Source organism: Ceratotherium simum, chromosome 11, assembly GCF_057802395.1.
Source record: "Ceratotherium simum simum isolate JZ-2026a chromosome 11, ASM5780239v1, whole genome shotgun sequence".
Classification (NCBI taxonomy): Eukaryota; Metazoa; Chordata; class Mammalia; order Perissodactyla; family Rhinocerotidae; genus Ceratotherium; species Ceratotherium simum.
Window position 1 is genome coordinate 1,907,483 of NC_141910.1, and position 21,123 is coordinate 1,928,605.

Consider the following 21,123-nt stretch of genomic DNA (forward strand, 5'->3'; position numbering starts at 1 on the left):
CCACCATATTAGTGTTTCCACACCATCAGCTTTATCAGTATAGAGGTCACAGTCCTTCAGGCTCTCTATGCAGAAGTTTTGTTTCACCCATACAGTGTTCATCCGCCCTGCAATTAAAAAAAAAAAAAAATTGAACTTGTGGCTAACTTTTAAAAACTGAGAGAAGTGACCTAAAAATCCAGATTTCTAGCCTCTCTGGAAAAATCTGAAGATCTGGCGACACAGCGTGCTCAATTCCCACATGGCAGCAATTGCCAAGAGCCAAGTAGTGACTGTCCCCTTTAGACAGGGCTCTCCAGCTGCCACAGTCCCCACCTACTCTCCCCATTTCCTATTGTCTCACATGCAGCCTGCTTCACTCATGTAAGTGACCTGCTTGGTATCTAATCTTACTCTTTTTCAATATAAAAACTCAGTATCTCCCTCCTTCCAGGAGAATGAAGTCCAAACACCTTAGGCTGGTAAATCTTTCAAAATCTGGTCCCAACCTCGTCTCCCATTGCTCCCCCACACATGTTTTTCTCCCAATATTAGGGTACACACGAGTAATTTTCCTGGTTTTGTGCATTCAGCTGGTTGTGCTCTCAGAATCGAGTTTCACATTTCAACTCTTTGGCTTGTGTCTTTGATACTCCACTTCGGTGTCTTAGACCTTCCGAGATCATCTTCCTCCTCTTTAACGTATATCGTTCAGAAGTTCCATTACTCAGGGTGTGATCATCCATTTCTGTGTCAGAAAATGTTTTCTTTTGCCCTTGATCTTGAAAGATGATTTCCTTATTTACACAATTCTAGGCTGACAGTTATTTTCTCCCAGAACTTTGTAGACATTATTTCCCTGTCTTCTGGCAACTTCCAGCATAATTGCTATATCTTCATAGATAATCTGTCTTTTTTCTCTGGCTGCTTTTAAGATTTTCTTTTTATCTCTAGTGTTTTGCAGTTTCACTGCAATGTGTCTAGGATTTCTGTTAATTTTCTTGCTGATGATCTTGCTGGGGTTTGTGAAGCTGAGGACTGTGTTTTTCATCAATTCTGGGAATGTTTCAGTCATTATTTCTGCAGTTAATGCCTCTTTACTAATTCCTCTATTTTTTTCTTTTTGGAAATCTGATTAGACATGTGCTAGACTTCACTCATTCTATCCTTCATGTCTCTTAATCTCATTTATTTTTTCCTGTAACTTTTTTCTCTTGGTGCTGCATTTTAGGTAATTTCTTTGTATCAATCATTCAATTCAGTAGTTATATCTTTATCTTTCTCTTCCATTGTTCAGCCTATCTACTGAGTTATAATTGACAGTCTCCTGCTTCTTTTATTTCTTAGTCATACTTTCAATACCTTCTTTTATTTCCATAAACATATTGAACAAACTCATTTGATATTTTGAATCTCCTAATTCCATTCTCTGCAGGTTTTGTGGGTCTGAGACTTCATTTTATTATTTCTGCTGACTCATGTATTGTGGCTTGTTTCCTTATGTGTACTGGGATATTTTAAACTGAAAACTCAAATTCCTTGGAACTCTGTGGGAACTGTCTTAGGCTTGAGTCTAAAGAGCATGTCCCTGGAGGTGATTTTCTTCTTACAGGTGCCTAAGAGAACTACCAACCTAGAACTACTTTAAAAGGTTTTTGGTCACAAAGGTGAAATAAATTCCAGCCCCAAACCTGCATGAGTGTGGGCTTTTGGTTGAGAATTCTCAGAGGAAATGTTTATTTTTACGTTGGTTCCACTCTGAACTAAAATCAGGCATCTTAAGGCAAATAATTATCTATGGCAAGTATCCTACTATTTCTCTTGGGAAGCAAGATCTGACTCTACCCACTGAAATTCCCCCCCTTTGAGGATTCTAGGCATGCATAAGGACCTCCAATCCACTCTCACATTCTGCTTCAGTCTAGATTTTGTCTCCTATCTCCAGCCTGGTGTCTGGTTGGCCAGAATTAACAGATCGTCCCAAGGCAAACTCTGGCTCCCGCTCACCTCTCTGGATTCACACTTTCTCATTGTTTCTGCCTCAGAGGGGTTTCCTCTCATTCCTGCCAGCTCAGCCTTGCTGTAAAAACACACTTTTAATAGTTTCCCCAGCATCTTAGGATTTTTGACTCGGTGGATTTCTCCAGAATCTAGTCTGCCATGTTGCTGGAAACGTGGCACTTATTTTTCTATCTTCATTTTCCAACAGTCTCCCAGAATTCTTTGCTCACCCTATTTCCACTACCTGGATTGATCTTCCTCATCTTCTCCATTTGCTAAGTCCCATTGCGGTAGGCAGAATTCTAAGATGGCCCCCAAAATTCCTAGTCTCTAGTGGATGCACACTTTCTCCCAGTTATTCAATCAAATACTAATCTAGGTGTTGCTGTGAAGGATTTTGCAGATATAATTAACATCCCTAATCAGTCTATCTTAAAATAGGAGATTGTCTGGGTGGGCCTGACCTAATCATATGAGGTTTTTAAAAGCAGAGAGTTTTGTATGATGGGAAGCAGAAGAGAAAGTAATGGAGCTGTGCTCTGGCTGGCCTGGAAGAAAGCAAGCATCCATGTTGTCAACTTCCTATGGGGCACACGGTAAGGAACTGTGGGCAGCCCCTAGGAGCTGAGGATGGTCCTTGGCCAACAGCTAGCAAAAAAATTGAGGACTTCAATCCTGTAACTGCAAGGAAATAAATTTTGCCAAAAACCCAGTGAGCCTGAGTGAGGAGCCAGAGCCCACATGAGAAATGCAGCTCTGGCGGACACTTTGATTTCAGTCATGTGAGGCTGTAGCAGAGAACCCAGTCACACTGTACCTGGACTGAAACCGAGAGATAATAAATTTGTGTTGTTTTCATCCGCCAAATTTGTGGTATTTTGTTACATAGCAATAGAAAACTAATACAGCCCCAAACTAATATATCTACCAATATACCTAGCTTATCCTTCAAAGCCAAATTCAAGTTTCACCCAAGAGGTGTCCTTGAGCTCTGGAGGCAGGTCCTGTCAGGGCCCCCTTGATGCTCCCATGGCTTTTTGTTAATAGTCCTTCTCTTATACCTCATTGCGTTACTAGTTTTGTTTGTTCACTTGTTTTAAAGTGTATTTCTCTTCAGTTAGACCATTTGGTCCTTCAGGGCGGGGACCACGTCTTGGATGGGCTATGGAGTCTGATGGCCTAGGTTCAAATCCTGGCTTTGCTACTTCTTAGCCATGTGACTATGGACAGGTTATTTCATTTCCCTAAGTTTCTCCAAGCCTCAACTTCCTTAGGTAAGATATGGGGATAAGAAGACCCTACCTCAATGGGGTGTTGCAAAGAAAAAATGAAATAATTTATGTAAAGCACTTAGTATAATGCCTAGCACAAAACAGGCCCTCAGGAAATGTTTGTGCAATGAATATATAGTGAAGGGTGGGCAGAATGAGGGCCTGCAGACGTGCCTGAATCCATCAATACATGTCCCACAACTTCCAGAAGGATTCAGTCCATGTGGAAGTGTTTCCTCAATCTGAGCCGCCCTCTGCCAGCAGACAGCCCTCCCCTGAGGTTTTTGTAATGTCTCTCTCCTTCCTTTGTTTGTTTTAGTCCTGCTTCTTCTGTGATTGCTCACCGGAAACATTCCTAGAAAAACCTCAAGGGACCGACTTCCTTTGTGCTTCAGGGCAGCAGACAGTCTGTGTTCTGCTGGCGGCAGCTGTGCTCCAGCCCCTGGGGACTGAGGGAGTGATGGCACCTCAGAAGGACACGGATGGGAGTTGAACAGAAGATGAAACCCACCAGGAGAAAAAGACAAAGACAATGCCTGGGCTGGAAACCCCACAACGAGACGGTGGTAGGGGGAGAGGGAGTCTTGACGCCCCATCTCACGCACATCCTCAGTCTTGGCTGCTACAACTCACTTCCCTCCTTTCCTTCTGGCCACCTACAAAACAGTCACACCAGCATCGCCCCTCACAGCATCAAAGATGCCAGGCCCTGGGGAAGGCACAGCTTCTGTCTGGGTGTCAGATGAGAGCCATTTGGCAGGCGAAAAGAAACAGGCCATCTGGAGAGGCCTGCGAGACCTCAGTGATTGAAACAATGACTCCCTTCATTTTTATTTATTGTAAAAAACAACATTATTACAACATGAAAGGACATTTCTTAAAAAGGAAGACAAGATCATTCATGATCCTACCACCCTCACACCACATCTGTTTTCTTTTTCCAAGTTCGCTTCTAGTTTTTGGCCACATGATAGAAGTTTGCATACAATCTGTGTCCTCTTTTTTGTTTTCACTTATTATATCTTAAGCCCTTTCCAGTGTTGACATAATCTTCACATTGGTCTTTCTTGTTTTAACTGCAAATAGTCCAGCCAATTTGATTGAGGCATAATTAATGATTCCTTAACCCTTGGGGATCTTGCTTATCCCCTTGAATCTTTGAGGTTGACTCTTGGCAAAGCTGTAAACGAAAGGAAGTTTGTTTTCTGGGCCCATGTGTATCCTTTACAGATCTTCTTTCTTCCCTGCTGGCAATTTTAGCCCAAGAGTATTTTTGCCATGGGAGGAACCTGCTCTCTGATCCCAACCAGCTCTCTAAGCCTGTGCCTCCACTCGGTGGGCTATTAAAAAATAATAATATTGTTCTATTTTTTCCTCAACATAAAAGCAATACATGCTCATGTTGTCCAATTTGAGAAATACATAAAAGCAAAAGAATATAAAAAAATCTGCTATAATCTTGCTATTCAGCATCATATGCCACTGTTCCTTATTGCTCTCAAGTGTTGTTGGCACTTTTGACCCCACTTGCCTGTGCTAGGTCCCTTCCTCCCAGAATGCTCTGCTTTCCAACTTCTCCTGGTGGGTTCCATCTTCTGTTCAACTCCCACCGTGTCCTTAGTTGCTTCACAACTAAGCTAACTTGTGTTGCAATGATTATGGCTGAATGAGTTAACCCTAGAAGGTATATTATCCTGAGGCCTCAGGCACCTGTTTAGGAAAAAATATGCACAAACTGGTACATAATGCATCAACTGAGGCACCTGAGGTTGGCTAGTTTAACCTATAGTGGAATTCATTGGCTCATAAAACTGGAATGTATAGAGGTAGGGTGGGCTGCAGGGCTGGTTTGATTTAGTGGCTCAAAAATGTCATAAAGGAAATGCTTTCTTTCTAATCTTTCTCTCTGCTTCCCGCATCATTATTCTCTTCCCAAGGTAAGCTCTTCTTGTAGTCTAAAATGGCTGCCTTATCAGCAGTTTCTGAGACTACTGACTGCCTAGCTCCTGTCTAGCAGGAAATGAGAGCATCTCTCTCCCACCATCCAATAAATTCCTGAGATTTCTCCTGATTGGATCAGTCTGGTTCCTATGGCCACCCATGAACCAACCCCAGTGGCAAGGAGGATGGGACAACTCTGGATGGCTTAGACCAGCAGGTCTCAAACTCTGGTCTCAAGACCTCTTTACACTCCTAAAAATTACTGAGGATCCCAAAGAATCTTCTTAATGGAGGCTTTATCTATTGATACTTGCCAAATTAGAATTTATAGTCATTAAAAATAATAAAGTAATTCCTCAAAAATCTTAAAATTACATATTAATATGTTAATTAAAAAAAACTGTTTTCCAAAACAAAATGATGGTGAGAAGGATGGCTTTTTTTCTCTTTTTTTACATATTTGTAAGTCTTTTTGCGTTTGGCTTAATATAAGACAGCTGGATTTTCATATTGGCTTCTGCATTCCATCTGTTGCAAATTGTTTTGGCTAAAGTACATGAAGAAAATCTGCTTCACATTGATATGTTATTTGGAAAAGGGAAGAGTATTTTAATAGCCTTTTAAGATAATTGTGGATATTATTCTTTGATACTACACCAAAACTCCACAAGATATAATTTCTTAAAGGTTGTTGCACTGTGGAATCTGAAACCTTATCTATAAACTTTTCACACTGTTAAATTAAAATCCATTCTCTGCCTTGCATTTAGAACGGATCTTTTACATATGATTTTGTAACATCATGCATCAGCCATTTGGAAAACATTGATTCACTGAGTAAATGCAGGTCTTCCAAATGTTGGCACATCATACATTATCCAATATCCAAAAATCACATTCATTACTATCACCATCAGAAAAGTCCTTATTGGGGCTGGCCTGGCAGCATAGCGGTTAAGTTCATGCGTTCCGCTTCGGCAGCCTGGGGTTCGCCAGTTCAAATCTTAGCGCGGACATACTCACCGCTCATCAAGCCATGCTGAGCTGGTGTCCCATATAGAAGACCTACAACTCTACAACTATGATACACAACCATGTACTGGGGCTTTGGGGAGGAAAAAAAAAAAGGGGAAGATTGGCAACTGATGTTAGGACACGGCCAATCTTCCTCAAAAAAAAAAAAAAAACAAACAAATGGCTGGTGGAGAAAAGTCCTTAAATATTGAGAAGTTGTCAAGCTGATCATGATACAAGTTTTCCAAAACTCTAAATTTCTTTTGAAAGCTGGAATTTTTTCATCATTGGCGGTCAATTGTTTTCCTCAAAGAGACAGGTTCACTTAGTTCATTTTCAAGAAAATGTCTACCAAATATCCAAGTTGAAATAACCATAATTTTACAGTTGTTTTCTCGAGTAAAAATGGTGTTCCAAGGGGCCGGCCTGGTGGCGTGGTTAAGTGCGCGCGCTCTGCTGCAGCGGCCTGGGGTTCGCCGGTTGGGAACCCCAGGCATGCACCTGACGCACTGCTTGGCAAGCCGTGCTGTGGTGGCGTCCCATATAAAGTGGAGGAAGATGGGCACAGATGTTAGCCCAGGGCCAGTCTTCCTCAGCAAAAAAAGAGGAGGATTGGCAGATGTTATCACAGGGCTGATCTCTTCCCAAAAAAAAAAAAAAAAAAAGGTGTTCCGTTAAAAAACCCCAACAAACAGCTAGTTCAGCTTGCAACTCAAATGATTGCATAACTGCTTTTCCTTAGACAACCATCATACTTTGGTTTGCAGCAAAAGTGTTTTCTGTGAAGTTTCCATTTTGTCATATAAAATACTACAAAGATGTGTACTCAAGGGTTGAGATTTTATTTTTTTAAAGATCTATTCTTTCTTTCTCTCTTTTTTCATTTTTTTTGGTGAGCAAGATCAGCCCTGAGCTAACATCTGTTGCCAATCCTCCTCTTTTTCCTGATGAAGACTGGCCCTGAGCTAACATCCACACCCATCCTCCTCTACTTTATATGTGGGACGCCTGCCACAGCATGGCTTGATAATCAGTGTGTAGATCTGCACCCGGGATCCTAACCCTCAAACCCTGGGCTGCCAAAGCAGAGCAGGCGAACCCAACTACTATGCCACCAGGCCAGCCCCTCTTTTTTTTTTTTTTGGTGAGGAAGATTAGCCCTGAGCTAATGTCTGTTGCCAATTTTCCTTTCTGCTTTAGGAAGATTGTCCCTGAGTGAACATCTGTGCCAATCTTCCTCTATCTTGTATGTGGGACAACTGCCACAGCATGGCTTGATAAGCGGTGCGTAGGTCCACGCCTGGGATCCGAACCCGTGAACCCCAGGCCACCGCAGCATTGCATGCGAACTTAACCACTGCCACGGGGCCAGCCCTGAGATTTTAACAAAGTTTACAATTTTTACTGCTCTATTAAGAACATTCTTAAGTGAAACTGCATTTTTTTTTTCCATGAGTGTGTGAAGAATACATATTAGTACAGTTTGGTGCCACTACCTTGATTTGTGAAGGCAGCAGCAGTTTTGCACACCTTTGCTTTTGCACCATCAGTGAGAAAGGTAAACAATGTCTTAGATTATTATGAAATAATTTTGACATCAGAGATTCCCCAAACGGTCCTCAGGGATCCCCAGAGGTCCACAGACCACACTTTGAGAACCACTGACTTAGACCAATCAGAGCCCACTCATAGAGCTGAGTGCACCAAACTTACCTGCACCATAGGTTGCATCACAGAGGTGGAGGGTGAGATGGACACTGGGGGCAACCACAACGCCTGCTATCAGAATGACAAGTCATGAACTTAAGGAACTAAAGAATTACAAAATCATGGTTGCTGTCCCAGATTTACAAATTCTCTGACAGCTTTGCTACCCAGGGTCCAGAAGCTTTTCTGAGACCAGCCTCTGACTTGAAGAGATTCTTGGTAAGGCTTTAAAATCTAGTGGCTGACCCTAATCTACTGTTTGGGGTCTCTGTCTTAATCCAGAACAGTAGCTAAGGCTGGCTCTGCAGCTAGTCAAAAGGATGTTTTATGGGAGGGCTTGTCTTGTTGCACAAGTAGGTCATCCTTTCTCCCCACCAAATGTGAGTGGAGTGAATGAGGTAGTGGGCGCAGGGTAAGTTTAACAGCTGCCCTGTTAGGGTGGGACAGGAGGCAGCTTCAAGCTCTCTTTCTTCCTCACCCTCACCTTACACCCACTCTTCCACGCCAAGATACTGCTGACCCCCATGCCAGCCACACTGCTGTCAGGTCCTGGCTTTATGGACAAGGAGTATCTGGGAGAACAGGGGGAGAGCAGCCTGGACAAGAAGAGGTGGAGTGTCTGATCAACCAGGCAGGCTTCGGGCTGCTCTCCAAGAAAGAGGGGGTGAGGTGCTCAGCACTCTCCTTGCAGCTGTCACTGAACCAGCAGCTGTTCTGCCTGGCCAGCCTTGGCCAACCCATTGAATTTGGATCTCCCAGTGACAGCTTTTCCTCCAATATTTTAAAAATGATCAAGTGTCCTCACCTTACAACAATCCAGAAACATTTTTATGGCAAAATCCCTTTGGGGGGCTAGCCTGGTGGCACAAGCGGTTAAGTGCACGCGCTCCGCTGTGTCGGCCCGGGGTTCGCCGGTTCGGATCCCGGGCGCAAACCGACGCACTGTTTGTTAAGCCATGCTGTGGCGGCAGCCCATATAAAATAGAGGAAGATGGGCATGGATGTTAGCACAGAGCCGGTCTTCCTCAGCAAAAAAAAAAGAGGAGGATTGGCATCGGATGTTAGCTCAGGGCTGGTCTTCCTCACACACACACACACACAAATCCCTTTGGAAGATGTGCAGGCAGAGTCCTCCCATCCTTTCCTTTCCAAGATTTCCCTCCTGACCTTTGTCACCCAGATACCACATTTTTTCCAGCACCCCTGTCCCCACTGAAGGAAGAACACAGACATCTCCAAACTCTGTTTGGAGCTATGCAAACCCTGTGTAAGCTGCTGCAAAAAAGAGTGACAAGACTCTCGGTTTAGGCAAATATATTTGGCTCCGTCTCTAGGATCTTCCTTTTCAAACCGCAACCAGTATCACAGGCACATGATCACGATCCTCTGTGTTCCTCAACCTCAAAAGAAACTCTGAAGGCAGACCAACTTCACTGACTTCACCGAAGAGTCAACAAGTCCCAAGGCACAGAAATGTCGCAGCCGATGATACACACTCGTTAAACACACTGTGTTAAAGAAATAACATATCAGTGCTTTAAACTCTTTTTAATTCCTGAATTTGGGGATTCATTAATATTTATGCTTTTAAAAATTTTTTGACATTTCTTCTCCAGAATCAAGGGGGACTCCGGAGGCATGGAAATGGACGCTCCAAGCGCAGGTTCTGACCCTAGCTCTGCCACCCAATGTCCCAAGGACTGAAGGGTAACTCACTTCTGCTCTTCCGACCTCAATTACCCATCCGTGAAACTAGCGGGTAATTAGCGCTATCTCGCTTTTCTCCGACACGTGGAACAACATAAGGCTTTTCTGCAAGTCTCCAGACACGCCCAGGCTCGTCTCCAGCTGGTCTCAAGGGCCCCAGGAACTCCGAACCAGTGTCAGCCTGCGGTCTGCGCCGGCGAGTGAAGTGCGTAACTACGTAAAGCCCCTTCATGCCCCGGCTCCGCATCTACGAGCCTCTGCGCAATAAAAGCTTATAACCGGTCTAAATACACCTTTTGTTCCTTCCACCCTCTAACCGCACGCGGAGTCCGAGACAGCGGTGGGTGCCGGGACCCCCGCCCCAGCCGGCCCACCTGCCGACCCCCGGGCGCGTCCCGCGGGGGGCGCCCGGCTCCCCCATCCCTGCCCGGTGGAGGGGTCGCGCGCCTCGGGAGCGGGGCCGCCGCGGGAGCCCTCGCGCGCTCCGATTGGTCTCTCGTGTCCTCGTGACGCCGGGCCCCGCCCCCACGCCCCTCCTCCGCATCCGCGCCGGGGAGCAGACCGTCGGGGACTGAATGGGCGCGAGCGCGGCGCCGGGGGCGGGCGGGGGCGCGGGGCCTGGGACTGGCTGCCAGCTGGCGCCCCCTCCCTAGTATGCGGACGAAGGCGGAGGGCGGCGTGGAGAGGCGTCCCCTGCAGCCGCGAATCCAGGCGGCGGCGGCGGCACCTGCCGGCCGAGGTACGTGGCGCAGCCCCTCCTCGGCGTAGCGGGGCCCGCGGGCTGGGGGCGGCGGCGGCGATCGTCCCCGCTCCCGCCTGGCTGGGCCCGGCGGCTCCGCCCCAGCCCCCGGGGACAGAGCCCAGGGCTCGGCGTCCCCAGACGCGCCTCGCGGGGGCGCGGGCTGAGAGTCATGGCCTCGGGGAAGGGGGCGCCGCGGCCCGCACCAGTGTGGACGCGGTGGAGGCGCGGGGGTGAACGGTCGGGATGTCGGGTCTAGCCGCAGTGGCCCTTTTTCCCCAGCTTGCCGCAGCGTCTCGGGGTTTAATTCATTGCTGGAAGCTTCCGAGCCAGCAGAGCCGAGTTAACTCATTTCCCCGGCACAGGATTGGGGGACCCGCTACAGGGCAACAGCTCCGCAGCTCCGGAAACTGCCCTTTGCATCCATCGAGAAGGCATAATGTGTGGTGTCTGTAGGTAGAAATTCGCTAGTGACCTTTGGGCCAGCCTTGCGGAAGAGACACGTTTTGGTGACCTTTAGTTTCTGAATTATAAGCAGTGAGTTGACGTGGTTATGCATTTATTATGCTCCTTTAGTGTAGGTAACGCAAGGCTTTTGGAGAGCGTCTCCGAGGAGCCGGGCAGAAAGGGAGAGACGGGGTCCTGCCCCTACTCCACACCAGCTAGGTGACCTTGGCCTACACTGATTCCCCTGTGGGGCTCCGTCTCCCGGTCTGTACAGGGATGCTTGACCTGCTGGTGGCCGAAGTCCCCTCCAGGCCCCTGATTCCATGGTTCTGACCGCAAAATGTGTTTACGAATGAAGGGGGTCCTGCCGGATCGCCAGCTGACTTGAAAGACGAATTTTATGTCCTCATGTCTTAATTCATGTTTATGGCCTTGGCTTAATTAGGTATTGTTCGTTTAAAAGGGAAAACGGTTTTATGTGCTGCCCCTTGGGTTGCCTGCTGGCACCCTTGGGTTGCCTGCTCCTCGTGCCAAGCAGGTGGTGGGTTTTGGGGTTACAGAGAGGAAGGAGACTCATCTCCTGCCCTCTGGTGTTTAGCCCAGCCCTCCTCTTGGCTTATGACGGCTAATCCTCTTCCACAGAAGGATGCACGTCCTGAGACTGGAAGAGGAATCCATGTCTGTTGAGTGAAGGGGCACAGACTCAAAAACAGCTAGGATGGGTTGTGGTTTTAGGTGTGTGATTCTGAAAGCTTGACAGTTTAGAAGAACATCCTAGTTCTAGTGGTAAAGCTGGGGATCACCTAAATTCCAACCAATGCTTGGCCAAGAAGAGACTGAGGTGAATTGCAAGAGCACCAACCAGAATGTCATGAGTCTTTTCATCTGTCTGTCCTTTACATGAGTGTTGCTGTTTCTGTAAGATGAAATGAACCTTGGTTATGATTAGTAGCCATTTCTTCCTCTGGGCAAAAAAAGAAATGAGTGAGATGGGAAGGCGTGAAGGGGTTTGTGGAAGGGAGAGAGAGAGCTGTCTGGCATAAATTCTAAAAACTTGCATTTATGACTATCTGTTTTGAAAATGCTTATAATTTTGGCACAAACTGCCAAATTGTCACACACTATCAAAATAGATTGGTGTTGAATTTTAAGGATATATTCAAGGCAGAATAAGAACAAACCCTTTGTTCTTTGATTTGCCTCCTCCAGTTCGTCCCTGCTTCCGTTGCTGGGCTGTTGGGCAGCAGTGCAGAGAGTTTATCTAGCAGGTTGACTCTTGGGAGGTGAACGGACAATAAAAAGAGGTTCGGGTCACCTGTGGGAGTCCATCCAGGAGCTGGGGGGTACAGGGGTGTGTCCTGGAGCCAGAGTCCCTGGGAGAAGAGGGGAGGCTCACCTTCCACACCCTTCTAACTCCTGAGGAGCGATTTCATCTGAGCTGCCTGTGGAGACGCGGAGGATTGAGATTGCTCCCAGAGGTCATGCTCCGTGTTTTTAGTCTAGCTGGGAAACCTTGGCAGAAATAAAACAACTGGGAATATTCACACATTAATGATGGCATGAACTCCCTAACCGCTGAGGAAGGAGAAGCAAGGACTGGGTCAGTGTGAGTGGCCTGAGTTAGCAAAGGCATCCAAAAGGGGGGTGAATTGCCGGCTTGGAGTGGGAGGAAGCCGTGAATGTGGATGGGGACATGTGGGCTCTCCGTACGAGAGACCCAGCTTAAGCACACGTGCAGAGGGAGAACGAGGAGGCAGTGTAAGGGAGCTGGAGAAAAATGACGTTAGAGCGTACAAGGATACTACCAGGTTTGTCTTACGTGGAGAGCTTTTCCAATTTTTTTTTAAGTATAGCACACATAGTAGGAAAGTAGACACACCGTAAGTGTACTCTTCATCACATTTTCCAAACTGAACACACTCATGCACTTAGCACTCATCAAGAAGCAAGAACTCCCCATGTGCTCCTTTCCAGTCAGTTCTTCCTCATGGATAACCCCTGCCTGACTTGCTCCGCTTGTGTAAGTAGAATCCTCCAGTGTCTGTCTTCTTTCCTTCTGAGTTAGGTTTCTGAGATTCACTCATGCTGCTGCCTGTTGTGTGTTCACTCTCATTCCTGATTTGGCCTTTGGGTGAATAATATAGTGGTATATCACAGTACAGTATGCAGTACAATCCTGCACAGCATGATGTTTCCGTCAACGATGGACCACCTGTAAGATGGTGGTCCCATAAGATTAGTACCATATGGCCTAGGTGTGTAGTAGGCTATACCATCTAGGTTTGTGTAAGTACACTCTTTGACGTTTGCACAATGATGAAATCGCCAGCAACACATTTCTCAGAATGTATCCCTGTTGTTAAATGACGCATGACTGTATTTATCTGTCTGCTGTTGATGGACATTTGGGCAGTTTCCAGCATTTGGCTATTACAAATAATGTTGCTGTGACTGTTCTCGTACCTGTCTTTGGTATACATATGTATGCATTTCTGATGGAGGTGTATGTAGGGGTGTCACTGCTGGGCCAAGGGTGTGTGTGTACTCAGCTTTCGGAGCTACAGGCAAAGCTATTTTATTCCAATTTTGGAAAAACTATGTTGGTGGTTCCTCGCTACTAGCTGATGAGTGCGACGTTGACTTTTCACTGAGGAGACTGAGGCAAGAGTCCCACCCGGAGTCACGATCGGTTTCTGCCTGGCTGTGCCCTCTATGTTCTCGGCAAGTGCAGTCACCTCCAGGCCCCGGTCTCCCCTTGTCAGGCAGCAGGACAGGCTGGGCTGTGTGGGGAGCCCTTTAGCTCCAAGAGCCTCTCTTGTCAAGGAAGAGTTTCTCTGGCCTCACAGCTTTCCTTTATCTCAGCTCCCACCCCTCTTGCTGCAGACATTCCTGGGAACCTCTCCTCCCTTGGCTTTCGTAACACTGTACTTTCTGTACTTTGCTTCTACTTCTCTTACCTGCCTTCCCTGCACCTCTGGATTTCTACTTACGAATTGCCCCATGCCCTACAGGAAAAGCCCATTTCTTGTTTGGTCTTTTGAGGCCATACAAGACATTTTTGTTCTCCTCTGATGGCATGGAAAAATATCCAGGATTAAGTTATTAGATGGTTCACCAATTCCTGTACCCATGAATTCTTCCTCTTTTCCCTCCAGGTTTTTAATATCTGAAATCATAGTAAAGTATCATATAATATGATTTGATTAATTCAAAGAGGGAAACACTGATAAAAATAACAAATAAAAATAGTGTACTTTAATGGAATAATAGTTCTGTCTTTTGAAGGTTAAGGCTGTTTTTAAGATTAGGTAGGTATCATTTTCATAATTAAAGGCTTAAATGTCTTGAGTTCAGAGCAGTTTTTCTACTACATGTGTAGAGTTAGTTCTTCCCCAGCCTTCCTCTCTCCTCAGTGTCTGGTATTCCATCCTCTTCTGTCTGATTCTTCACCTCCTTTCTGCTATTCACACATCTTTGTTCCTGTCTAGACTCCAGCAGGAAGAGAGGTGGACAGAGTGTGGTACTTTAACAAGGCTGCCAATACTCTCCTCTCTTTGCTTGTCATTTTCTGCAGTCAAGTCCTTAGTCATCCAGGACTTAGTGGCTGATGCAGGCTTCTTGCTTTTCCTTCCTCTAGACCAGTGTTGTCCAATGGAAATATAACCCAAGCCACACATATAATTCAAAATTTTCTAGCAGCTACATTTAAAAAATCAAATAGAATCAGGTGGATCAAAGTTTCAATTTCCCAGGAAGATAAAAACTTCTAAACTCTTAGGCACCTAATAACACAGCTTCAAACGACATAAAGTAGAAAGTGACAGAATGACAAAAAAAGTTGACAAATCTGCCATCATAGTGAGAGATTTTAGCATACCTCTTTCAATAACTGATAGAACAAGCTGACTAAAAATCAATAAGGGATTAGTCGGACAACCAACACAATTAATAAGCTCGATCAAACTAATTATATAGAAAACATAGTTCCAGCAAATGAAGATTATATTTTTACAAAAATTGTGTATGCACTAGGTCGTAAAATAAGTCCTAACATATTTAAAATAATCAGTATCATACAGACCAAGTTCTCTGCACACAATACCACTAAATTGCGTATCAATTTTAAAAGATTTTAAAAAACATATCTGAAATTTTGAATTTTAAAATATTTAGATTTGAAAGATAAAGAAGTAATAATGAAAATATATATCAAAACTTGTAGGATGAATTGTATACTTAAAAAAACTTGTGGATGCAACTAAATTAGTATTTAGAGGGAAATGTGAGGTCTTAATTGCTCGTATTAGCAAGAAAAAAAGGCAACATTAATGAGCTCATCAGCTAAATTAAAGTGAAGTTAGGAACATAGCAATTAAAATAGATTCAGTGAATTAGAAGGAAATTAAAAAAAACAGGTGAAATTCATTTTAACAGTATAGTTTAGTTAATCCAATATGGCCAATGTATTATGAGATCACTATAAAAATTGTTAATGAGCTGTTTTACTTTCTTCTGTTCCTACGAAGTCTTCAAAGCCTGGTATGTATCCTACACTTACATAGTAGAGCATGTCTCACTTTGGTCTGGCCGCATTTGAAGTGCTCAACAGCCACGTGTGGCTAGTGGCAACTGTATTAGACAGCACAGCTGTAGATCCTAGTCTGTAAATGTTGAGGCACTTTGTCTTGATAAAGGAGACAGTCAGAGCTAACAACGGTGGAGTTCAGTTATCTGCCAGGCGAGTCTGGGATCTTGGGAATCTAGCAGTGTTTTGTGGTTGGCAAAGAGAGAGTGGGCTCTTTGTGAAAATCTTGATACTAACTGCCCCCTCCCCTGCCAACAGACCCACATGCTACAAACCATAGATGGGACGGAAAAATAGATAAGTGCTATACTGACTCACTGCATCCTCACCTGTTCTAGATGTGTGGACTATATCAGCTCATTTAATTTTCACAAAAGCCGTGCGAGTTTGGTACCATTATTATTCTCGTTTTACAAATAAGGATATTGAGGCTCAGAGAGGATGAGAAACTCTAGGGGACAGAGTGGGGTTCAGACTTAGGCAGGCTGGCCTGGAGGTGGTCGATGAGGCACATGGCATCCCTGCCTTTGCAGCATGTGGTGCATTCCCACCCACCCTTCAGAAATTCTTGAGAGGATTATCTGAGGTGGCCGAGATGGCTCTGTCCCCTGGTCCAGGTTCCTGCATTCCTGCACACCATCCTCACTCCCCTGGGTCTCCATAGCAGCCTCCTAACTGCTCTTACCTCACAAGGGGACTTCTCCGTCTCCAGTCCAGCCTAAAGAGAGGTGTCTCCAAAATCCAATTCCGGTTTAAACCCCTCAGTTGCTCCTTGTATCTTAGGATAAAATTCCAACCCACCAAGGCATGGCTTGCTTCCTGTTCCAGCCTCTCTCAGTACATTGTTCCCTCCTAGGCTGGACCTTCAGATCCTCCACTCGGAGATTTCACCATGGTGCCTGCTGTCGCTGCTCAGGCGGCTCCTGCCTCCCCACCCCCTACCACGTCTTTCTCATTCCTTCCTGGGGGAACCCCCTCCCAGACACGCACGTATGCACACACACCCCAAATCTAAAACGTCTTGTGACACTGCCCTCATGTCCAATGTAAAATAAGTTAAAAAGAAAAACTATGAAAGTAATTACACTCGTGATAGATACTACTTGTCTGATTTTTAAAATGAGAGTATGAGAGGTTTTGAAGAAGAGACCGTGTCCGTGTTGCTTACTGCCATATCCCCAGGCGCATACTCCATGCCTGATTAAACCAGTCAGATGAACAGCGGGATGCCTGTTTGGAAGCCTGCCCAAATTCTGGTTTCCCAAATTTTTAGAGCAAAGAGTAAAAGGGATATGTGACTGGGGTGTAAAAGGAAATTGTATGTTTTAGCCATCCCTATTATGGACCTTAATACATGTTATTGGTTTTAGGAATCAAATATGTTTAACTTGTTCTGACCTTAAAGTGGCCCAAACAGAACTTTCCTTTGTCTCTTGTATGTCTGCTCCCTCTCCTTCAGTCTCTGAACTGCCAGGGCCAGTCAGACTGTCTCTCCTTCGAGGATCTTGACCACTTTCTGATTTGGGGTTTTCTGTGATAGTGTGGTTCTTTTGTTCCTATAGCACATCTAGGATTATTGAATCCTGGATTATCACATAAACCGCCCAGCGAATCCTCCACCTTCCCTTCCCCATCCACCCTGCCAGCTGCTCCCTGAGGGATACTGCTGAGGTCCCGTTTGGTGATGTCACTTCATAATCCCAAACCTTATGAACCCATACCCTTACCCTTTCTTTTTGGGGGCGGGATCTTGGTTATTTTAGAATTTGCATGCACACTTTCCCATCATCTCATCCTGTGTTTCCCATTATACTCAAGTTTGGGGGAAGGTCCCCATGTTGGAGCCTGTTTATGCTGGGTCCCAGAGTTGCTTTTGTTAACTAATTCTACTGACTTTCACTTTCTCTATTAAGTATTAAATTCTTCCCAACTACTTGTATCTCCTTTAGATTAAGATGGAGATTTTCCATTCAAAAGGTAGCTTCTAGATTCTGCTTTATTTGTGGCCTTCATGGGCTGCCAAAGACTTGTTTTCCTGTAGCATGTTCTGCATGTATCATTTGCTGTCACAGGGGCCTACCACCGGAGCGCTGTTATGTAAGGTATTTTGTTGGAGCTTGGAAGGGCAGTTCTATGGGCAGTTTTCTCAGTTTACCCCAGTGTCATGTTTTGTTCCCTCTGGCCTCCTGCTCTTTGAGGGGTACCCCCACCTCACCATTAAATCCCCTCAGAGAATGGTGGAATGGTGGCAGCGTGTGGAACCTTCTTGCATGCGCTTTTTTTTTCTTTTTCCATTAGCGACTTGAATTTGTTATGCAGGCCGGATCTCAGCTAGCTGGGTGCTGTAAGAACAGCCCCTGCCAGCTGCGTCACCACGTTCTGTGACATCTTTTTCCTGCACATCTCTTGGTTGGCCCCCTTCTCACCGTCCCTGCTCGGGCTCAGCTCCCCCATCACCCCTGGCTGCAGTGATCTCAGCAGCCCCTGGACCACCCTCTCCCTTGCCCTCCTTCAGCCCAGTGTGAGCCCACCAGCCCCCTGCTTAAGAACCGCTTAGGGCTGCCTGACTCCTCCTTTGGGGCCAGTTTGGAGGGCCTGGTTCCTTCTTAGCCGTGTCCTCTGCCCTCTCCCCCAGGTCCTCTGTGAACCGGCCTGAGCACACCCTTCTGGGCGTTTTGGCATGCTCTTCCTTCCATCTGGAATGCCTTCTCCTCTTTTCTTTCTGTCTCTGAAGTCTTGCCCAACCTTTAAGGACCCATTTACACATCATCTCCTCAGGGAAGCGTCCTTTTTCTTTGATGGAGCTAGTGGTTCCTTGCCTGGGATGCTCCAGGCGACTGCCATTCCTTTATCATAGCGTTATTCTATCCTAGCGTTATTGGGTATTTGCGATATTTAGATATTTTCACTTTCCCCTGCTGGATTATTCATTTAAAGAGGAAAGGGGCTGTGTCTTATTTATCTTCATATTTCCAGTGCCTGGTGTATGGAAGGTGCTTATTAAATGTTTATTTAAAGGATTATTAGGCGGACAAAGCAAATTATACAACAATACAGACCAGCTCTCCTCAACTGGAGCTCTGTAAGAGAATTAAGCCCTAATACTCTAAGGCAACCATTGTATGTTATGAATTAACTTCTCTCCTGTGCTTCTGGAATGATTGTAGTACAGACCATCCACAGGAGAATTGAGAAAATAGACGCTCAACTCCTTTTCTTTAAGACTTAATTCTCCAGTAGAACCCAGCTTGAAGAAGGCTGGTATAGACAGTATGATCCCAATGCTGATAAAGTATATAAATGCAAAGAGAAAAGACTGACAGAATATAGACCAGAATGGTAACGGTGGATATCACTGTTAGTATAACAACCCTATGTGATTTCAAAGTGTTCTTTCTGCTTTTATAAACTTTCTGAAGTTTCTAACTTTGTGATAGCAGAGTTTTAAAAAATGTTTCTTGAATAAGCCAAATCGGAGTTCCTAAACCTGGTTGTGCCTCAGTATAAGGCCGTGGTGAGTTGGAGTTTTTGTTCTTAAATATAGCTGACTGCGCCATGCCACAGTGGACCAGGAACCACCGAGCTGAGCCCCTCAGCGTTGCCGCTGGAGAATTGGTCCTCGGTGGGAGGGTGACTCTATCTGTCAGCTCTCTGAACCTGGGTGTCTCTTTTTGCTGCCACTGGACACCTTGTGAATTGAAGAACTGAGGGTCCAGCAGGTGTGGCTCACCATGAGAGAAGCTCGCATAATCATGGATCCTTATGTATACTCTCAAAAGCAACTCTAAAGGTGTTTGTGTTTTTGTTTTCTTAATAGCTACAAGTGAACATAGCCTGGGTTATTTGGATTAAGTCTGATAGAGGGGCTCACATGCTAATTCTTGCTCATCAGCAACTGCTTCACATGGCTGTAGTTTTTTTCCTGAAGTTTGACCTTGTTTGACGTTGCACAAAATTTTATCCTTATCCCAGCAAGAATCCACCAGTGGGTGCTGAAACAAGTAGATTTGATGAGGAACAGGATATTTACTTAGTCTCTAAGTTTCTCCCATTGAGTTACTTATTAATTACAAAGGGAAAATAGTAGCTTGACAGTGGAGAAACCTGCCTTACACCACTTTAACCAGTCGATCACATTTAACATCACCCAGTGCTGGGACAAACCAGCATCATGTACCTGCTGAGGAAATGCATCGAGAAGGCACAGCATCACTTCCACGGCAGTCCTGCCAAAAATGTGTGACTTGAATCTAGTCATGAAAAAGCAGGCGAACCTCAATTGAGAGAATGCTACAAAATCACATTTGAAAATAGTACTTTTCAAAAAACGCCAAGGCCATGAAAGATAAAGGAACTATTTCAGATTAAAGGAGCCTGAAAAGATGTGACAGCTGAATGCCACATGTGATTGTGGACACGTGGTCCTGTTTTTTCTCTAAGGCCGTTATTGGGATTAGTAGAGAAATTTGTATATGGCCTTTAGATTAGATAATAGTATTGAAGCAACAGTACCTTCCTGACTTTTATCACTATACTGTGGTTGTGTAAGAGAATGTCCTTGTTCTTAGGAAATGCTGAAATATTTAGGGGTAAATGTCATCATGTCTTCAGCTTACTTGCAAACGGTTAAAAAAGTAATATGCATGTTATATAATAGAATGGCGGAGCAAATGTGGCAGAATGTTAACCATTGGGGAGTCTGGGTGAAGGGTATATGGGAATTCTTTGTACTATTCTTGCAGTCTTTCTCTAAGTTTGAGATTATGTCAAGAAAATCAAGTTGAAAAGCTCAGAAGCCTGCGGGTCACGGTGCTGCAGCCCGTCCAGCCTCGGAAGCCTCAGTACGTCAGTGTCTGCCCTTCCTGTGGTCGGTTGTTGCTGAAGTCATTTCCCACAACACTGAGCGCTTCAGAATTGGTTTTGCTTCCGCTGGCATCGGTGGAAAACAGGTGGAAGACCACTGATAGTGAGGCTTCACCTGGCAGGGAGGTTCTTCAACTGCCTGCTGCTGCTGCCGCTGTTCCAGGACACTTCACTCCTGCTGCTTGTCCTCAGGTGTCTGGCCAGCCCCCTCTCATGCACACCTTTACCTGGTTTAGACTGTCCTGTGAAAGAGGCTTCCCAGGCAGAGGGTAACTTTGAAAATATGTTGATGTGCAGTTGAGAGTGTTTATGCATCAGATCAGTGCACTTCACCAGCAAATCAGGCACAAGGGCCTCAGAGGGTGCATTTTACCCAGAGCTCGGCCTTAGCCAGTTAAAGATGGTCCTCTCTCCTGCCTTGACAGAACCTCGGGCTGTGTGTTTTGGCAGAAATCCTGCATTTGCCGTGTTCTGCATGAGGCAGGGGGGTCCTTCTCCAGGCCCCACTTCATTTTATCCAGTTTAGGACAGCCTTCTGTGCTCTGGCTGGAGTCTCTCCTGTGGGGTGGGGGTGTCAGTTCTTGGATTCCGAAGGGAAGCTCTAAGCTGGGGCCTGAGGTCAGTTTGTGGGTGGATCTGCTTATCAGAATGTGCAGAGAGGAGTTCCCAGGAAACTTCCCAGCCCCAGGGAGCAGAGCGTGGTAAGAACAGTGAGGAAGCTTCTGTTCCTCCTTCCTGTCTTTCCCTTCTAGCTCCTCTTTCCCAGAATTTCCTGTCCCCCAAGCCCCACTCCGTTTTCTCCACTTTTGTGTCCCTCCTGTCACTCTCTTTCCCCTTTTATCTTGTTAAATCCTCTCCCTCCGCTTATT

At 45.5% G+C, this 21,123-nt stretch overlaps 1 protein-coding gene across 2 annotated transcripts in view; it reads left to right on the forward strand.

Moving 5' to 3' along the window:
* The first annotated feature begins 10,213 nt into the window (after nt 1–10,213).
* Nucleotides 10,214–21,123, forward strand: part of ST3GAL5 (ST3 beta-galactoside alpha-2,3-sialyltransferase 5) — a 57,157-nt gene continuing 46,247 nt past the window's right edge. For both annotated transcript variants that reach the window (XM_004437222.3, XM_087436476.1), the window contains exon 1: nt 10,214–10,359. In XM_004437222.3, the coding sequence (XP_004437279.2) occupies nt 10,275–10,359 (85 nt within the window). In that variant the 5' untranslated portion in view covers nt 10,214–10,274. The remainder of the gene's footprint in view (nt 10,360–21,123) is intronic.